This window comes from Mercurialis annua, linkage group LG3 (assembly GCF_937616625.2).
Source record: "Mercurialis annua linkage group LG3, ddMerAnnu1.2, whole genome shotgun sequence".
Lineage (NCBI taxonomy): Eukaryota > Viridiplantae > Streptophyta > Magnoliopsida > Malpighiales > Euphorbiaceae > Mercurialis > Mercurialis annua.
The window spans coordinates 74,294,935-74,312,934 of record NC_065572.1 but is presented as its reverse complement, the minus strand read 5'-3'; the positions used below and the strand labels follow the sequence as shown (position 1 = coordinate 74,312,934).

At 36.8% G+C, this 18,000-nt stretch overlaps 2 protein-coding genes across 4 annotated transcripts; both read right to left on the bottom strand.

Annotated features, from left to right (window-relative positions):
* Window positions 1–470: 470 nt before the first annotated feature.
* LOC126673469 (uncharacterized) lies at window positions 471–7,971 on the bottom strand. The gene is made up of 5 exons (XM_050367623.1): window positions 6,994–7,971; window positions 4,194–5,055; window positions 1,988–3,353; window positions 1,810–1,893; window positions 471–1,286 (listed from the first exon to the last, which is right to left on the bottom strand). Exons 1-5 carry the CDS (start codon window positions 7,613–7,615, stop codon window positions 636–638), a joined length of 3,585 nt encoding a protein of 1,194 aa, XP_050223580.1. The 5' UTR covers window positions 7,616–7,971; the 3' UTR covers window positions 471–635.
* Window positions 7,972–9,018: 1,047 nt separating this feature from the next.
* Window positions 9,019–17,047, bottom strand: LOC126673317 (histone-lysine N-methyltransferase ATX4). 3 transcript variants are annotated; one of them, XM_050367409.2, is made up of 24 exons: window positions 16,818–17,043; window positions 15,411–16,567; window positions 15,204–15,259; window positions 14,909–15,122; window positions 14,076–14,204; window positions 13,917–13,985; window positions 13,749–13,817; window positions 13,566–13,657; window positions 13,371–13,463; window positions 12,902–13,037; window positions 12,718–12,820; window positions 12,511–12,610; window positions 12,133–12,257; window positions 11,632–11,777; window positions 11,073–11,177; window positions 10,872–10,936; window positions 10,571–10,784; window positions 10,357–10,443; window positions 10,175–10,231; window positions 9,999–10,088; window positions 9,825–9,911; window positions 9,651–9,725; window positions 9,389–9,489; window positions 9,019–9,308 (listed from the first exon to the last, which is right to left on the bottom strand). In XM_050367409.2, the coding sequence occupies exons 2-24, from the start codon at window positions 16,398–16,400 to the stop codon at window positions 9,218–9,220; spliced, it is 3,294 nt and encodes a 1,097-aa protein (XP_050223366.1). In that variant the 5' UTR covers window positions 16,401–16,567; window positions 16,818–17,043; the 3' UTR covers window positions 9,019–9,217. The 3 variants fall into 3 exon arrangements, with proteins under 3 accessions (XP_050223366.1, XP_050223367.1, XP_050223365.1); XM_050367410.2 differs by having other exon boundaries at window positions 12,718–12,811; window positions 15,411–17,047; XM_050367408.2 differs by having other exon boundaries at window positions 15,411–17,043.
* Window positions 17,048–18,000: the final 953 nt, after the last annotated feature.

The window sequence follows — 18,000 nt, the reverse complement described above, 5'->3', positions numbered from 1 at the left end:
AGAGAGTACAACTCATTAATAATAATAAAACTATAATTTATCTGAATAAAATTTGGATAGAAATGAATTATCCACATTTCATACACATCAAAAAGTGACACATTTTTAGGATCGAGTCGGGTGGGAAAGCCACTTCTAGGCACGTTAGTATTCAGAATATTATTTTGTCATGCGAAGTATTTTCTTTATTTTGACAGAGAATAGAAATGTAAGTCAGCATATAGCAAAACCTTGTTTGGCCGGATTGTGATAAAACTAACCTTCCAATCCAACTAGGTTAAAAGAAGAGTTGATTGCCACCAGAATTCCATTAGATTAGACACTGTTTCTTCCAGCCTCACCTTCAATATTATCACGCACGAGAGCAGATACTATATAAAAATGCATAATCACTCCTACGCACAATTAAACTATCAAACGCTAATCTAAAGTCTAAACTACAACTAGACGAAAGAGTAGGAACATAAGACTTAATAAAGCAGATGAACTTCAATGCGCGTAATGACCCCTAATATAGGGGACAGTAGAGCATATTTCATTTTTATTTTCTTGCCGAAAAAGAAGCAACAAAGCAAAAATAACTAAACCAAAAAAACGCAATAAAGAAATAACATATAGGATAAGAAGAAATCGTCTCAATGTGTACTTTCAGGAGAATCATGTATCCGACTTAAAATTACCGACTCACTCTCATTCAACTCCCCTGATGCATTCGGGGATGAACAACCTTCCTTAATTATTAAAGAACCACATTTTGCATCATCAATTCCCTGACCTTCGTCACAATTCATAGAATTATTACTACCTTCAGTCTCATCCATCTGACTCACCTCACTTGGTAGAGCATTTGGCTCGTCACCAGGAACCGAAATCAACTCCATCGGCTTTGGTGGATCTTCTAAATCCACCGCCTTGGATGACATCTCATCCTTATCACCATCAACAATCATAGTCAGGGGCTCTTCTGGACTATCATTCGTAATAGCTTCACCTGAAGATTCTAACTTCAGGTCAGCATCTATATTCTGGACGGAGGCAACATCTGAATTCTCCAGCACATCAGCAATTGGAATTTCTACTTTCTTCTCCCCTTCCAACTCCATCATCTGCAAATCAGACATTTCTGCAGTGTGATTCGCAATTTCCTCTTTTATTATGTCCACATTATTGTCAGGAACTTGCTCCTCCTCTATTCTGGATGTGGTGATAACATCTATCATCCCACCATTAGCAATGGATGGACCACTCAAACATACTCTCTGCCTCTTGTAGATGTCCATGGCTCTCTGCAAGTAAATAATAGATAGTCAGAAATCAAAGCTTGCTGTAAATTAAGCTTAGTTGATTTAAAAAAATAAAAAATTATATTCCAGAAGGCAGACCCTAAAAGAGAACACGCCTAAAGACGTAAAGAAAACCCTTTTTTAAAGAAAAAAAAAGATAGTTTTATATGAACTTACGATTCCAGTATTAAAATCATCTTATCCTAAAAGAGTATTAAAATCATCTTATCCTAAAAGAGAGCTACACCTAAAGAGATGTCAGGCAAGCCTTTACTTCTATAGAGGCAAATACACAACTTGTGTACCTCAGTAGACGGCCTACTGCTGGGAAAACACGAGCTGAGAAAATGGAATGTACCATGTATCCCGGTTCTCAGCTATGAGTTTTCTAGATTTTATTGAAGCAAAACAGTCACAATAAACTTTTTATTGGTTAAAAGCATCTCTAAATGACTCCAAACACAAATCTGCACAGTAAAACATTAGCTACAAGTCACAAAAAGAAAAATGTAGCTGATGACGATACCTGAAAAACAGAATCATTAGTCGTGGGTAGAAGGGAGGTATTCAACAATGTACTCGAACTTTTTGGTACTGCTCTTCCACCATCCTGTCACATTAAGAACAATTTAGAAGAATTAAAAAAAAATGAGAAGACACAAGCCAGCAAAAAGATATAGAAGACTAAGACTGCAGTTCTCTACCTTCAAATTTACTAGCATAGCAAAGCCTTCATCAACTGTAGCACTCTGTTCGATATTCAGCAAGCTCGTGAACTGGTTATACAGCTCTGGATCAGCAAGCTCTATTGAAATGTCTAGCTTGGATAGATAAGCATTGTAAAGACAAGTAACAGTATCAATACTCGACAATTTTGGAGGATCAGAAGTCTCCTCATGAATAATTTCAGGTGATAATTTAGGAGATTCTTTTGTTAAGGGAGTGACAGCTAGCTTTGTTTCAACAGTTTTTGCTTGAAGCCCAAGATGGCTACTTTCATTTTGCGACCTTTGACCTGTGGAAACATCATCCACAGGGGCCTGTTCTGTAAAATCCTCTTTCAAGGATGTAGAGGGCATGTCCAAATTCGCATCACCATTTTGCCCTTTCCACATGTCAGCACTGCTTTCCCATCCTCGGCCATTAATTGGATGCCTATTTTGCTCCCATTCTCCTCCTCCGTATATGTGCGACTCATCCCTAAACATACCATTATTCCCATCCCATCCATGCATGTGAGAAGGCACTGAACCATCTATCATGTTCTGCCATCCAATAGGACGCAAATGAGCCGGAAACCTGTCAGCTTCAGCAATATGATAAGGAATCCCAGAGTGATTCATTTCCATTGAAGGTCTGACTGCAAACATAGGAGGAGATGGAAACTGCGGCATCATTGCTTGAAAACCTCCATGAGGTGGCCCATGTTGGAAAGGAATGTAACCATTTGCCATAGGTGAAGACCAATTTGGGGCAGCTCTCCAAGCATTTCCTTGACCCCTTCCCATATTGGGATCACCACTCCTCTTATAGCGATTATTATTATTAATTCTACCATCTTCTTCATGAGAACCCAGGAAAGAAGGGCTGCCAACTCCACCCCTAAAAGTAGACGGAGGAATCAAAACAGAGTTGCTCTGACTGTTTCTATTATAAAAAGATGAATCAACTGAAGTCGATTCTTCTGCTAGAGACTTTTCCAAAGGTAAATCACGACTTGGTCTGTCATCAGTAGAGAAATCTCTTGCACCCATAGAAGCACTGTTCCTCCTTCCTGATTCTTCAATCTCAAGGCTCCGTCTAACACTAGATCTGTTCATGTATCTGCTACGCTCCAGACTTGATGAAGGAGATCTATCCATCAGGCCCATAGGTGATGCTTTAGAGCTTGAAGACCTTTCTAACTCTCCCATATGGCCGTCATCCATTTTAGATAGTTTCTCAGAGGATCTGTACTTCGGAGCTCTATCTGATGATCCTGGCAAACTAGTTATCTCTCTGGAAGAAATTGATTTGGATTTCTGCTCTATCAAAGCTTCTCTATACTTCAATTCTTCTTGTTTGATGTGCCTGCAACAGAAAATAGTAAAAGTTAATAACGAGCACCATCATTTTGTTCTAATAGCAAAAAGTAGACAATTCTCTCAAATACCTACTTCCCATTTATAGAAAACATAAGTAGTAATCTACATAACATTGCATTTTAAAATCAACAATTTTCATGCATAAAAGCTACCAGAGTGTATTTTCCATGCTATTAGTTTGACAAAAGAGACATTCCATTGTTAGCACAAAAATTTGAACAGCTTTCATTATCCATTGTCCCAGTGGGAAGCTGACAGAATCGAAAGAATAGCATGTGGATTTTACAAGTTTCAAACTATTCTATAATAAAAAAGACTCTAGTTGATTGTATCCTAAACTATAAACAACACAAACAAATGTAGATGATATTGTAAGTTAAAAGGGAAACCTAGTGAAGCATTTAAACATATAAACCAGGTTAGTGGCAATTGCTAAATTTAATCTCCATAATGGAAAACATGAATATTTCACATGAATAAAAAGACAGATAGGTAAAATGAGAAGCAGTCTGTAAAAGCAAACATGTAGAGATGGATAAACATGCATCTACATGTCCTCCAGCTTCAATATGCATTAAAATCTAACATCATGTACTGTTTTGCTGTTTACAAGCTCAAACTCATCAAAGGAAATAAGCAATGTGATTCAATTTCCCAAAAAAATGAAAAGAAAATATAAGCATTCACGAATCAACGAAAGAAAAATAAAAAAATCCCCAATGGTTGAGACAGGAGGTTAAAAAATTCACAAGAAAAATATCAAACCTAACAGAAAAAGTCATACAGTATTCCAATTTCTTCAAAAAAAATTAGCACATAAAGATACCTATCATCATCTGCAGCACCATGTGTACTGGAGTTTGGAGAGGCCCTTCTCCTATTATCTTGGTGAGCTTGGCGTGACTGGGACCTTCCTCTGTCAACATCAGACTCGACTCTATTTCTGCTCAAAGACTTCTTTTCCATGTCGGCATAAGGTGTTTTGCCACCTCTAGCTTTAACTTCATTGTAATCATCATGATCTTCAGGAGATTTCTTTCTTCCCCGGCTATCTTTATATCTAGCCCCTCGATCATCCATATGTGACCCATCATAGTCAAATATTTTCTCCCGGTCACGTTCCCGCTCTCTCTCCCGATCCCGGTCTCTACCTCGGTCCCGTTCTCTATCTCGATCCCAATCCCAGCCACGATCACGATCATGATCTCGGTCCCTATCATGGTCACGTTCTCGATCGCGCTGGTAACTTTCACGATCAGGATCTGCACCAATGTCAAAGTCACGATCATGATCACGATCTCGCTCAAGGTCATGATCAACTTCTTGAGACTTATATTTCTTTGGTCTATTTTCTGCATCTTTATCCTCCCTCAAGTGCTTATCATCTGACCTGCTGTATATGTGATCTTTGGCAGCACGGTCATCTCTTAGCTTGTTATCACGATGCCTGCTTTCCTTATCCATATCTTCACCATATTTATCTCTACTTTTCTCATCCTTGTGCCTTTCATCCTTTGGTCTTCCATCCTTGGGAACATCTTCCCTCGATGAAAATCGTCTGTCATTGTTGCCTCCAATATCATCCTGATGCTTATCTCCATCGCCAGATCCATCTCGCTTTCTCCTAGTTCTTTTATCAGGCAAGTTATCCGATTCAGGACTTTTCAAACAATCACGTGCATTTGACTCTGCATGAGGACAGATTGATGTTAAAATTAGGCTCCAACAGGAGAGCTAGTGCTAAAGAAGTACTAATTACTAAATGTTCTCCTAAAAGAAGGCCTTCATATCATAAGCACAAGAAGCATAACTATAGACACATAGGAAAGGAGAAAGCACGGAAATAGGAAAACGTAAATACACTCAAAGCTAACGAAAACATTTAATGGCTCCAAAGCAAAAACACTGATCGTATCATCCAACAAAACGAAAAAAAATTGGGATCAAATTGCGTGCAAAACCTAGGTCCTATTGATTTGACTCCTTTCATTATATCTAATACTCCAAATGTACATGCAGAATCATCCAAGAATATCAACCCTGTTACTGGTCGATGAAAACTATAGTTAAAAACCCATATTCAAGAAAACCTTAAAAGTGATTGTAATGAGACTCCACCACTTCCATCCTCTTTTAACAGCTAGGGAAGGACAGATAACAACATTCGAGCGAATTGCATATACATACTTCAACAAAAACGAAAAAAATTACAGGCATTACATCTGAAAGTGACACAAAAATGTTTATGAAGAAATGTAAGAACCAGATTTTATCCTCTGTAAAACAAGATAGTCAGATCTACCAAGATTTTACAGCAAGAGTCAATCCTAGCAGAATATTCAACAAATAAATGCAAAATCTTAACATTTTCAGAAACTATGTACATTTGATGAACCTTTCAACAAAATCAATTTAAGTAAAAACATGTTTAGAGCGCATACACATTTAAATATATTCCAGCACTTTTATCAGACTGTTGCAACATATACACAACAGAAGAAAACCATCTTATACATAGAAGAGGGAGGAGGTCAAATCACCTCCACAACATGAAAAGGAATCTGAATAAAACAGAGTGCAGAAGGAGCACTGAAATTACAGCTGGATCAGCAGGGTAGAACTCCTCAAGATCGCAAGCGTACTACACTTGCAAATATAATTAGCAAAAGGAACATCCTAAAACTGTCCAAGGTGTTCAAGGTTGTTATGACTTCAACAGAATTTAGGACGGCTGTAAGTTTGAATCACAAATGATCTTAGACGACCCTTTAAAAGAGTGATTATAACAATCATGAATTGGAAGAATGCAATAACTAACTAACATCGGAGTAAAGGACAAACATGGTATGTTAGCATGTAGATCTAAAAAAGAACTCAATCCATCAGTATATCTGTAAAAATTAACCATTTATTAATTTACATTAAACTCAGAACAAAGACAGTTGTAGAATTTAATTGATAAAGAACTTTATAAACAATCTTGCATGCACAATAATCATCTAAAAGAATATCTTAATGAGTCGGAATGCCAATAGGCAATGATAAAATTAATCCTTCGTGCATAACAGAAGTTGCCATGCAAAATATACCGACTAGACCAAGCCTATCCGAAATCATGAAAGATATGTACTGTGATGATAAGCGCCCGTCTCTTTTTATCAATGAATCCAAAAACTGAAAAACATTTGTTTTTATCTGTTGCGCTATATGTCAAGTGATACTGACAGCTCAAGCAAACTATTAGCCTCACTGTACATCAACAACATCGAAAGGTCACCTGAATCCACTATGCAAGTTCACTGTGAAATTGTCAAGTTTGGTCCAATAATAATGCAGATACCCTCGGGAAACCTTAGAAGTTACGTTTCTTTCCTTACACTAACAATTGAGATCTGATTTCACTTCTACGTTCTAACACTATACAGTAAGAACTTATAATTCCCTACAGCTAAACTAAGTCTAGGACAGTACTGAAAATACACTGGCTTGAGTTAACGCCAACAAACAAACCAGCAGTGTAAATTTTGTAACAGTCCCAATCATCATATGCAATCTCATAACTAGAATTACCTAAGAATATGGAAAATAATAATAAAAACCAACAAATCATCAACTAGTTACCTTACCAGTTTTATCAGAAACTTGCTTCACTGCTCGCATATCATCTCCATCAACAAATTTATCAATTTTTCCTTCCTTGCCTCTTCTATCCCTGTCCCTCTCCTTTTCCTTCTCCCTTTCCCTCTCCTTCTCAGCCCCACCATCTCTCCCCTCTTTCCGAGAACTCGATTCCCTATGTTTCCCTTCACTCTTCCCACTACTTCTCTTCACCACTTCCTCAATCTCCACATAGCCTCCTCCACCACTCTCATCTCTCTTCTTACTCTTCGATTCACTCGAAGACCTCTCTTTCACCTTCTTCGTCCCTTCGCTCCTATTCTCATCATCCCCTCCCCCATTCCACCTATCACTCACTCCATCCTCACCTCTCCCCTTCCGCCGCTTCGAGGAAGAATATTCCTCCAAATAATCTCCATTTCCCGACTCTTTATTATTCGCCGCCTCGAGCTTCCGTTTCTCAACAGAACCAGACTCCTTAAAAACCTTAATACTAGTACTAATACTCTCTTCTTTACTGCTTTTCCGATCCTTTGAAAAACTCGCCTCCTTCTCCTTCTCAGAATCAGAATAGTCTCTCGCATCTCTCGAGCTGTGCTTACTCGATTTGTGTCGCGAACTCCTCGGCATCACTGTTATTTGAAAAAAAAAACCCTAACTGATAATCTTAAATCAAAACCCTAACTCAAAATCCTTAAATAACCGAATCGAATCCGCGATGAATAAACCCTAAATAAAAACCCTAAACTTGTCGGACGGAGTGATGAGATCTACGGCGGCGAGTAGAGTTTGAGATCGGAAATAAGTGAGAATTACGAGAAAGCCATTGACGGGGACAAATGTGGAAGAGCATATAAAAGATTTCGCGTTTTGGTTTATCGGTGGTAATGAGACTCGGAGACGACTTGGATATAGTTTGGTGTTGGTAAGACGAGATTGCCCTTGGCTGTTTAAGTTTATTACGATGTTGTACTTTATTAGGGTTGTTTGTTGCGTTTTTGGGTCAGGTGCAGAAGAAGCAAAAATAAAACTAATCATCGGTTAGTGATTGGTTTACGTTGCTTGATCCAGTAAGATAGTGACACGTGACTGTAAATTAAAGCTTTATGTGAAGGATTCTTTTGAGTGTTTTCAGAACCAGGAAAATATTAGTGGGTTCGCCAATCTGATCTTAGCACGAGTAGTGAACCTGCTAATAAAGGGTGTGGTCTGCTTATTTTATTTTCATTATTCTGCTGGTTCATGTTACTGTACATGGGCATAGCCACCCTCAAATTGATTTCTTGCTTCATCTGTACATAATCTAATCTTACCTTTTATATGTTACTGCTGCAAGTGTTTTAATAACCGAACCGGCCGATTCAACCAATTCGACTAGAAATAAAAGGTCAAAATAGTTTAATTTTGATAAAAATATCGATTCAACCTTTTTAAATCGGAAAAAAATCTTAATAGTCAAAAATCATTGAAGTAGTTAAATTTAGAGCTATTAATTGAAATATAGTATATTTGTACTTTTTAATCCATTTACTCATTAGAATTTTTGATATATACATTTATTATTCGATATATATCATACATATCAGACAAATAAATTTAGTTTTTATTTAACGAATTTAAATGATAGTTCCACCCTGAGCGGGTAGCCACGTCTTTTGGATTTTTAAAACACTAATTACTAAACAAATTGGGCTACTTACAAATTACTCGAAATCAACTCAAAACAAAAATTGAACTCTTGATAGTTATTCAACTATTAATAATCATTGTTATTTTTTATTAAATTCGAATCAAGCTCGAATTCGTGTAGCTCATATGTCACTTGAGCACGAACTCAAGCTTAACACACTTACATTGAAACTTAGCATAACTTAAGCTCAACTCGGCCCGTTTATAACCTGAGGATTCTATTAACTCAAGCTCGACTCAGCCCGTTTACACCCTGAGGATTCTATTATGAAGCTTTGCAGTTACTAGCTGAAATGACTCTTTTTTCAATTATAAGAGAATGAAAAGTTTATTGAATACATATATACACAAAATGCCTGAACCAAACCCCAGGCAAACCTATAACTTTTATTGAGCTTGAACATTGTTGACACACAAGGAAAAAAGAAGAAAAAGAATTACACTTTCCTTTTGGTAAAAACTACACTCTATATGGCTGTGAAATCCCTCTACACATGGGATTGGGTTAGTGCTCCTTGTGGAGAAACAATGAGTGTGTATAACCTAATTCATGAATTTCCGACAATTTGGAGCTTTACACAAACATGGAACTTTGAATTCATCCGGCTCGTCAGGATCAAACAAGTAATCATACCTGCTCGATGTGAAGATACAGTGAATTTGTGAATAATTTATAACTATGAACTCCAAAGTTGAAGGAAACGAGATACTTACGTTAACTCATCTCCGGCGCACACATTTGTCTTGGCGATAAGGACAATGCGACTTGCATCATCGCCCACGCTCATGATCCTTGCATAGCAATTCGGCATGCACTGTACCAAATTTATGTTAATAGATTTTTTGATAAACAAAAATAACTTGTTTGGGGCCATATTTGACAAAATTTAAGAATTCCATGCAATCATTTTAATTTCGTTTACAAACACACAAGCTTCATCGAAAACATATTTTAAGTTGGTAAACCGAGACTTACTGAATGGTTTATCAGGCGTGCTATGTTTCCTTTGTCAGTGGCATCCACCACTACCTCTTCGCTTATCTTGAAAAGCTGCCAAGGAGAAACACATCAAAGTTCATCCTCAAACAACTGCCTCTTCTCTAGTGCAGTTTGCGTAGAATAAAAAGAAACAAAGAAAAACGAACTTACATAGCAATCTTTTCCTTCTGAACGGTAACGTGCTTCTCGGAGATCTGCAATGCTACGTCTAACTTGTTCACCACGGTATTCAAGGACCTGGAGAAGAGCAAGAGCAAAAGACTTCACACTAATGAAAATGCTTGAATAAGGACCAATTTTTTAGCTGTGACAAAAACAACATACCATTTCTCCTTCTTGAATATTTCTCCTCGCAAAAAGGCCCCATCCATGAATCCCGGATCTACCAAAGCAAACTCGATCTTTTTCAGTTCTCTGAGGTCATACACACACCCACAGAGAAGTCAGAAGGATAACATATAAATTAAAAGATAATTATTGAAAGAGGAAATGGGAATTGCCTGCAAATGGTAAAGTCTTTCCCTGAAAGAAGAAAAACTTTCAGGCTCCTCAACTACCTGTGCCATGAGATAACAACAATTAAGCTTGATTCTAAATTGTTTACTCGTGAAAACTAAATCAAAAAGTGAACAAAAATTCCAATCCCATATAAAACTGAAAACGAGAGAGAAAACTCATTTACTCTGAATGAATTCAAACTCTGTATCAGGTCTAAAGGATGATTGCAAGGTCCGGTCAATCGGTGCGAAGTAGCTTCTTCTTCTGTTCTCTAGCAAACCAAACAATAAAAGGAGAAAGTTCAATCTCTAGAAACAGACTTCTGAGAATGAAACAATTTCATAGATAAAAATGAATCTGCTAAACATTTTGGTTTGGAACTGAAGATTAGGAGGTACCTTCTTATTGTTGTTTACTCTTTTAAAGACCCGACACCTTGCAGCAGAGTGTGGCTCAACCTCGGTAATTTCTTCTGTTGGCAACTCTTCGAGTTTCACTCTGCTAGAAGAAATTAACCTCGTACCAGCCCTCTTTTTATTTTGACCAAGGCTTTTGGTAGAGAACACCCCAACAGGAGTCTGTATGATCAAAACAGTATCTGGATTAGGAGCCCTGCACCAGAAAAAGAACTATGAGCAAATGCAAATGACTGAAAGGGAGTGGTGATTGGCTTCATTATAACATATAAGAACTTTGTACCTGTGATATGCACAATATGAAACCATTTTTGTCGTCTGCCGCCCATATTTCTCCAAGCAGTGCAGCTGTAAGTGAGACGACACATATACACAATCAAAAATTGCCAAAATTCCGAAGTAATTATCATTGCAAAACAAATTCCAGAAGACAACTACCAAAGCAAAGCATTAGAAATTTGCTTCAGCATCACAACTAACTCACCTCCATGCGGTACCCTGCCCTTGAAGCACACATTGCATGGTAATAAGTGGAACACTTGGTGCATTGAGTGCAGGAACCATGAATTTGCTTACAAATGACACAAATCTGCAGTGCATGCAATATAAAAAGATCAATATTACAGTCAGATCTACTGCTTAAGAGTTTCGAAAAGGAGATGGACACTTTTCAGCATTAAGCTGAAGAGTGGCAAAAAAAATAAGACAAATGATGGCATGTTGCATTTAGAAATTACTTATAATCTACAAATGAACTTATGGGAAGAGAATTGTTATATCTAGTTCCCTCTTTTTGCTATCATTATCTAGAGACTAAAACCGAGAGGATTTAAAACAAAGACAAGACAAAAAAATGCCGAGATTAAAGCACCAAAACACCACCTTGAAGTTCTGCACACATTTTTGTTGCGTTTATTAGAATAAAGCTTCAAAACCTCCACTCTTGATAGAGTACTTGAAGAAATTTTGAGTATAATTGTGAACCTTAAGTGTGTTAAGCTTCAGTAGATATAATTCAGAGGTGACTAAAATGAATATTCTACCTTTACAAAATTACTTGACGGAATGCTTAAGATGCCAAGAGCAGGTTCCATCTTTTCATCACTAGCAAAGCATACTTCAGGTTGAAACCAAGCACACGTAACATGAACCCATAATGTCTCAACATCTGTCGGCTTTAGAGCACCGCCTAACAATCCAGGAAAGTAAGTACAATGAGAATAAACAGCAAGAACGAAACCAATTACAAATTTCTAATGTATTCAAAATCTATACATGATATCTGACAACCAACAGAAAAAGAATCCTGGTGAATACATCAAATTAAGAGGGCTGCCGTCGCCAAAAGCAATTGTCTTGTTATTATTAAGCAATCGGTATCTTCATTATAAGCTTAGAAGGAAATGAGATCTAACCATTCCAACTAAAAGGAAATATATTTTACAGGCTGTGTTACAGCATAAACATAAATTCTTGTCGTAGAAGATTATGTGATACTACAAAGAGAACAATGTCATTGTTAATGACTAAATAAAGTAACCAACCTTTCACGGGACAAAGACAACACTCTCGCTTAACATCAGGTGTTTCACATGCTTTACAAACCCAGGCCGTGAAATCCCGCACATGTCTTGCTCCGTAGCATTCTTGATGAACTGCTATCTGACATCTGGCAGGTGTAGAAGAAAATATGTGTCTCAGGAGATCAAGTATGTGATAAGAATGGTTACAAGTAATTTAGACTAAGAGTACCCTGTTACTTATAGATTAATAAATTTGGTCGTGTGTCTGTAAAATGCTGTATGTCATTGTCTTTCAGGCCATACTACAATTCTATAATAACATATATCATGTCTGAGATAAAACCTTAAACAAAATAGTTAGAAAAAATATCATCCCTATTGATGATATAATTGCAGTACCTGTTGCAAATAATAATTTTGTTGTAGTCCCAATCTTCAACCCATCTACATACAGCACAACGTTCTGTAGTCCACTTTGCATAAAGAGGTTCATATTTTTCTGCAATATAATAATAAAAAAAAAGTTAATTCAAGAAAAATTCAGATGATGCAGAAGAAAAACAAAACAGCCAGAATGCAATTTGCCATGACAGAAGAGAAACATACCTTGCAAAAATGCAAGCAACTTCTGCTTTCGCTCTTTATTGGAAGGTCGCTTTGGAGGTTTGGTAGAAACAGCACGTGCATGCAGCTCAGCTAGCTGCATCATCTGCAAAGTCAGAAAGATAGCAAATTGAAAATATGAACTTCAGAGAGATATGCACAAGAGCCTGAGGGATAGAACACAAACCCATTGTTCTAGAGGCAACATGGAACCTTTCACCTTAATGCTGATCCTCCAATTTTTAACTTTAGAACCTGTGTGACGTTCCCATTCACTAAGTGCTTGCTTTTCTGGCCCGCAGAAGTCACATTTGCACACGACCCTATAAAGAATATACTTACATAAATGAACTGAATATATGTTTCAGATATAAAGGGAAAAGAAAAACTAGATAATCAAAATCTTTAGAGTTCAGAAATTCTCTGTTTATATATACAAATATGTGAGACAGTAAAAAACATAAAATGACCTAAATTATTTGTATCTATTCACACTTGTATGTCACCTACCACAAGTTTGAATATGCAGCATAAAAATGTTAACATAATAAATGAGTATACAAGGGTATAAACTTATGAAAATATCCTATACAACAGCAGCGATAAAAAGACAAAAGCAAATGGAACTTGTGAACTTAAAAAGCTATGTTGCTTACAGGTGAAAGCTTGGGTAATATATGCCTTCTACTCCTGAGCAGATTACAGTAACTTTATTAGGTAGTGCCAATTGACCATTACTTTTGTTCAATCTGTTTAAACAACATAGACAACAAATATACATAAATAAACTGAAGAAAAGAATTTAGCAGTAAAATACTTCTCAAGGACATATATATAAAAAAACGGCATACTTGGATTTTGGAAGCCCTTTCTCTGAATCAGACAGTTCAAAACTAAATTTTGCTTTACAAGCAGGGCAGTAATAATCAGTGGCTCCAAGATTCTTCAAGCAGAATAAATAGGTTAGAAAAGTTGGAAATTTCATTAATGCAAATAGAATGGAGACACAACTTCATTAACCACCAAAGACAGACCTTAAAATGGCCGTTAGAAATTCTGTCACATTCAGCATGGACCCAAACTTTACAGCCATCACATCGCACCTGATAGCAAGTAGATACAGAAAAAACAATAAATAACAATAATAAAAGGTATTTCATATCCAGGATATTTAAATAAACAATGACTAAAGTTTGCCTCACCCAGCTCCCACTGTCCGAACGATTCCATATCTTGTTGCATATACCACAAAAATGTTTTGATTTGGTCAACTGCATTAACAAATTATGCATTTCTTAAAAATGAGACAACGGTTGAGAGAATTTTAAATGCATTACTGGTAAAATCCTAAGCCATGGTACCTTAGCACATGTTTTGCACATGAACTGGCCTCCAGGAATTGAAGCTTTTATCTTCTTTGATAATTTAAAAGGAAGGCTTAAACCGCAACTTTCACAGGGTCGCATGGCTTTGTTGTCTCCCAATATATCCTGAACCATATAAACCAAAAGTTTGAATTTAAAATATACACACCTATATATACATATATTAGAATCTTAATGTTCAGGCTCTAATATCTTCTCTTGTCAGACGAAAATTAAAGCAAAATACATGCTAGTTTAAGTAAAGTAAGAGTTGTTGCTCTCTACCCGCATGAATAGAAATTACTAAGATTAGAGCCACGTTAAAAAAGAAAGAGTAGAAGAAAGTAAAATCAACGAGCATAGGAGACGAGCTATTTTCAGTGACTTTATTCTAGAAGAAAAAAACACCCCACCAGTGAATTAGCTCAAGGAACTATTTTCCAATAACAAAGGAATGAAAGAGTCTCCTCAAACAGGTTGAAACATAATTCCTGTAATGCTTTTGAGCTCCTACTCTCCTATGCCTCTAGCTAGGACAGCCTCCAGGTACCCAACACAACTCCAAAAATAAAAACATTACTAATAGTAATTGGGTATAATTGTGCTGGGAGCGATCCTTTAACATTCAAAATTCTTCAGTCACCAAAGAAGCAAAAAGTTCAACCCAAAGAAGCTAAAAGTTTATTCCATGAAGTTATATCTAGAATCGCTATGTAACATAACCGACCATTCTACCGTCTATGTTGCTAACTTGATATGGTCTATTGCCATCATACCAAATATCAGGGGAGTTTACAATAGGAAAGAAGAAGAGAGGAGCAGTAACTTGCCTGGTATGGAGAGTATAAGTCCTGCTCTTGGTTTGAACCAGTAGCTTCTTGAAGCCATCTAATAACAGATTCATCATATGTTGGATTCCCAGCTGCCATATTTATATCATGTATCAATTTCTCTGTGAATCCCTGTTCTGCCAGAAATGCCTCCTCAATTGCCACCTGGAAACTACATGCCTTAGTTCCCATCAATTCGGGTTGCTCCTGGAACCTATATTATCAACAACCTAAGTCAGACAAGTCTAAAATTCCATACTGACTAATTCAACAACAGCAGAGAAAAGATATGCACCTATCTACAAAATCCATAAATGGAAAGATCACCCCACGTCTAATCCATGCGTAATCCTGTCAGATCATTGAAAGCAGCATAATTAATGCTCATAATCACATCCTTCCAAAAGTAACATTATCATCATAGCTTACTAATTGCAGGTAATACTATCCATATGAAAAGGAAAAAGAATCCTAAAAAAAATTTAGAATTCATATATCATACCCTTTGATTCTCATTTCCAGGGTGACCAAAAAACATAACACAGGCAGCATCAGGTATACAGGATCTCAATACCAGCTCCGGCGCTTGCGTCATTGGATCAATAACAATGGCTGGCCAAAACGGATCCTTCTTCCCTGACTTTGCCCACACTATATCACCCGAATAGAAATCCTCCGGTCCAAAAACCCCAGGTTTTCTCTCCGGCCTATCCAAGGTACTTAACTGCACAAATGCACGCTTGTCGTCATCATCTTCCACCAACTGTTCATGCAACGAGCTAAGTGTACTCCGCGAACTCAAATACTTTTTAAACCCAAATTCCTCTCTTCCACCTCCCCTCTCTTCCTCGCGCAATGTAGCATATTTACGAGACTTAAATCCACCATTTCTCACATTTCCATTACAAATCTTCGGTTTGCGGAAACTAAACTTATCTCTCTCTTTATGTTTCTTACTACTATAATTAATACGACACTCAAAATCATCATCATCGTCGTCATCATCATTACCATCATCATCATCATCATCATCATCAGCAGCCAAGCTACTATTATTACTATCCTTCCTCCAATTCTCAATAACCGAGTCTTTAAACCTCGACGGCAATACCTGAACCCGCCCTCTGGAAGTCCGAACAAGCGGAGGACGCGACGAAACTCCAATGGCACCCGAATCTCGACATACCGACGATTTACGTTCCAATTCCACGTCAGCAGCAGGAGGAGGAGAACACGAAACTTCAGTGCACCAGGCAGCAGCAAATATCTTATCCAAGTCAACGACATTACTAGATGACCGGAGCATACCGGCAACCGGAATTACACCAGCGGCAACTTCTCCGAGAAGATTAACAGGATAGTAATAACCGTTCAATTTTTTCTTCTTCTTACGAATTGAAACCGAGTTATCATCTTCTTCCTGAGATGAATCACTGAGTTTACACCGTTTCAAACTCGGCATTTGAGATTTTAATTTCCGCTTGATTATCATTGTGTGCCGAGTATTTAATTAATAAAATCGAATAAAATCAATCACCTCATGGATTAAAATTCTCTTCTCATATCTTACAATTCAAAAAAAATTGACTATTAAACCCCCAATTTGAAACCCTAAGCAGCCAATTAAATCGATAAAAACAGAGGTACGGTTCAATTTACCTGTAAAAACAAGCTGAAGTAACTTAATAGAAAATTAATAGAATCAAATTAAAATTGTAGAGAGCAAAAAAAGAAAAATCGATGAAGAACAGAGATCTGAGTAACTTTCTCTCTCTAGAATATAATTTTTAAAAAATTTAATTTTTTTTTGGTTCTCTCTCTAACTGTTTTTACGAAGAGTATAGTTAAAGAAAAAGATATGTGACGAATTGTAATGCTAACCCACAAAAAATTTAATTAAAATACTGACCGGAGATTATGAAAGTTTGAATCTTTTTCTCTCGAAATGTTTTTTTTAGAGAGAGAAATTAGAGAGAGAAAATAAAAAGGTCTGTGTTATCTAGTTTATGTTGTGCGTGAGTGAATAATGAGGTTACGTGGGTACTAATTTCAGATTTAAGACGTGTGATTTTATTTTTATTTTTTTCTTGTTTTAATTAGCTCTGTAATTTGGTTTGATTGAGAAAAATTTAATATTTGCGTATTGCTTGATGAATTGAGCTGCAATGTTTAAAGTTTTGTTCCAATAAAGTTGGAATGGAAGCTTTTTTAAGATTGTAATATTATTACATAATTTGTTTCTGCAACTCCAACATATGTGTAATGGGGTGGCAAGCTTTGGTGGCACGGTGGATGAAAAGTAAGCATATTGAGCGGTGGTGGTGGTGCGGTGGCGGTACGGTGGTTAATTGGTTCATTATTTGATGGATGACATTTATGACCAAGGTGAGGCATGAAAGAAAATTTTCCCACCATTTTCTTGGAGGGATATTTAATATTTTGGGTAGTTTGATTTATTTATGAAAATACCAAGTATTTAGTTAATTCTGTTTGGTTTTGCTTTAATCCTATTATGTTTTTTTTTTTTTTTTGTGTTAAATCATAAATGTTTAACTAATTTTAAGTACGGTTTAATTAATTAATGGGGATGACTATTTTCAAATCGTGCATTTGAAAGAGGAGAAAAATCTGTGGGTGCGTACAGCAAAATTTTCTGTATTGAGGTTGGACTGAAAAATACTAATCAGAAGTAACAGTTTGACCGGAGGGAACTTGTAGCAGGTGGTCGGCCATCAGAGTGAACCGCCGGTGGCCGAGATGCGCAACAGCCAACAGCTGAAGCTATGAACTTTGAAATGCTTCTGTGTTGTGTATTTTTCGAGGAAATTTGAGGTTACAGAACGGTTAGTGGGTCGGGCTTGCATGATGGTATGACTAAAAAGATGGTATCTTTGCATAGGTTAATGGAATTTCAAATTCGATGACCAGTTGGTAGTAAGAGTTTCGGCAAGTATTTATTTTATTTAAAGTTCTTTTCTGAAAGAATTTATGTAAAAGTTTTTTAATTTATAAAGCTTTGGACTTTGATTTATGGTGCAGTTAAAACGGTGGTTTATGGTCATGAAGTCTCTTCCAAGTATTTTTAGCAGTTG

Bases quoted from the DNA above. Each gene is read 5' to 3' on its own strand.
- LOC126673469 (XM_050367623.1), bottom strand. From the start codon at position 7,615: ATGCCGAGGAGTTCGCGACACAAATCGAGTAAGCACAGCTCGAGAGAT. The intron at 3,354-4,193 runs GTATCTTTATGT...TTTCTGTTGCAG, and splicing joins GGTGCTGCAGATGATGATAG to GCACATCAAACAAGAAGAAT. The intron at 1,894-1,987 runs GTAGAGAACTGC...TTAATGTGACAG, and splicing joins CTATGCTAGTAAATTTGAAG to GATGGTGGAAGAGCAGTACC.
- LOC126673317 (XM_050367408.2), bottom strand. From the start codon at position 16,400: ATGATAATCAAGCGGAAATTAAAATCTCAAATGCCGAGTTTGAAACGG. The intron at 11,778-12,132 runs GTTGGTTACTTT...CTGGATTGTTAG, and splicing joins TTGTCTTTGTCCCGTGAAAG to GCGGTGCTCTAAAGCCGACA. The intron at 10,232-10,356 runs GTAAATGAGTTT...CTCATGGCACAG, and splicing joins AGAGTTTGAATTCATTCAGA to GTAGTTGAGGAGCCTGAAAG.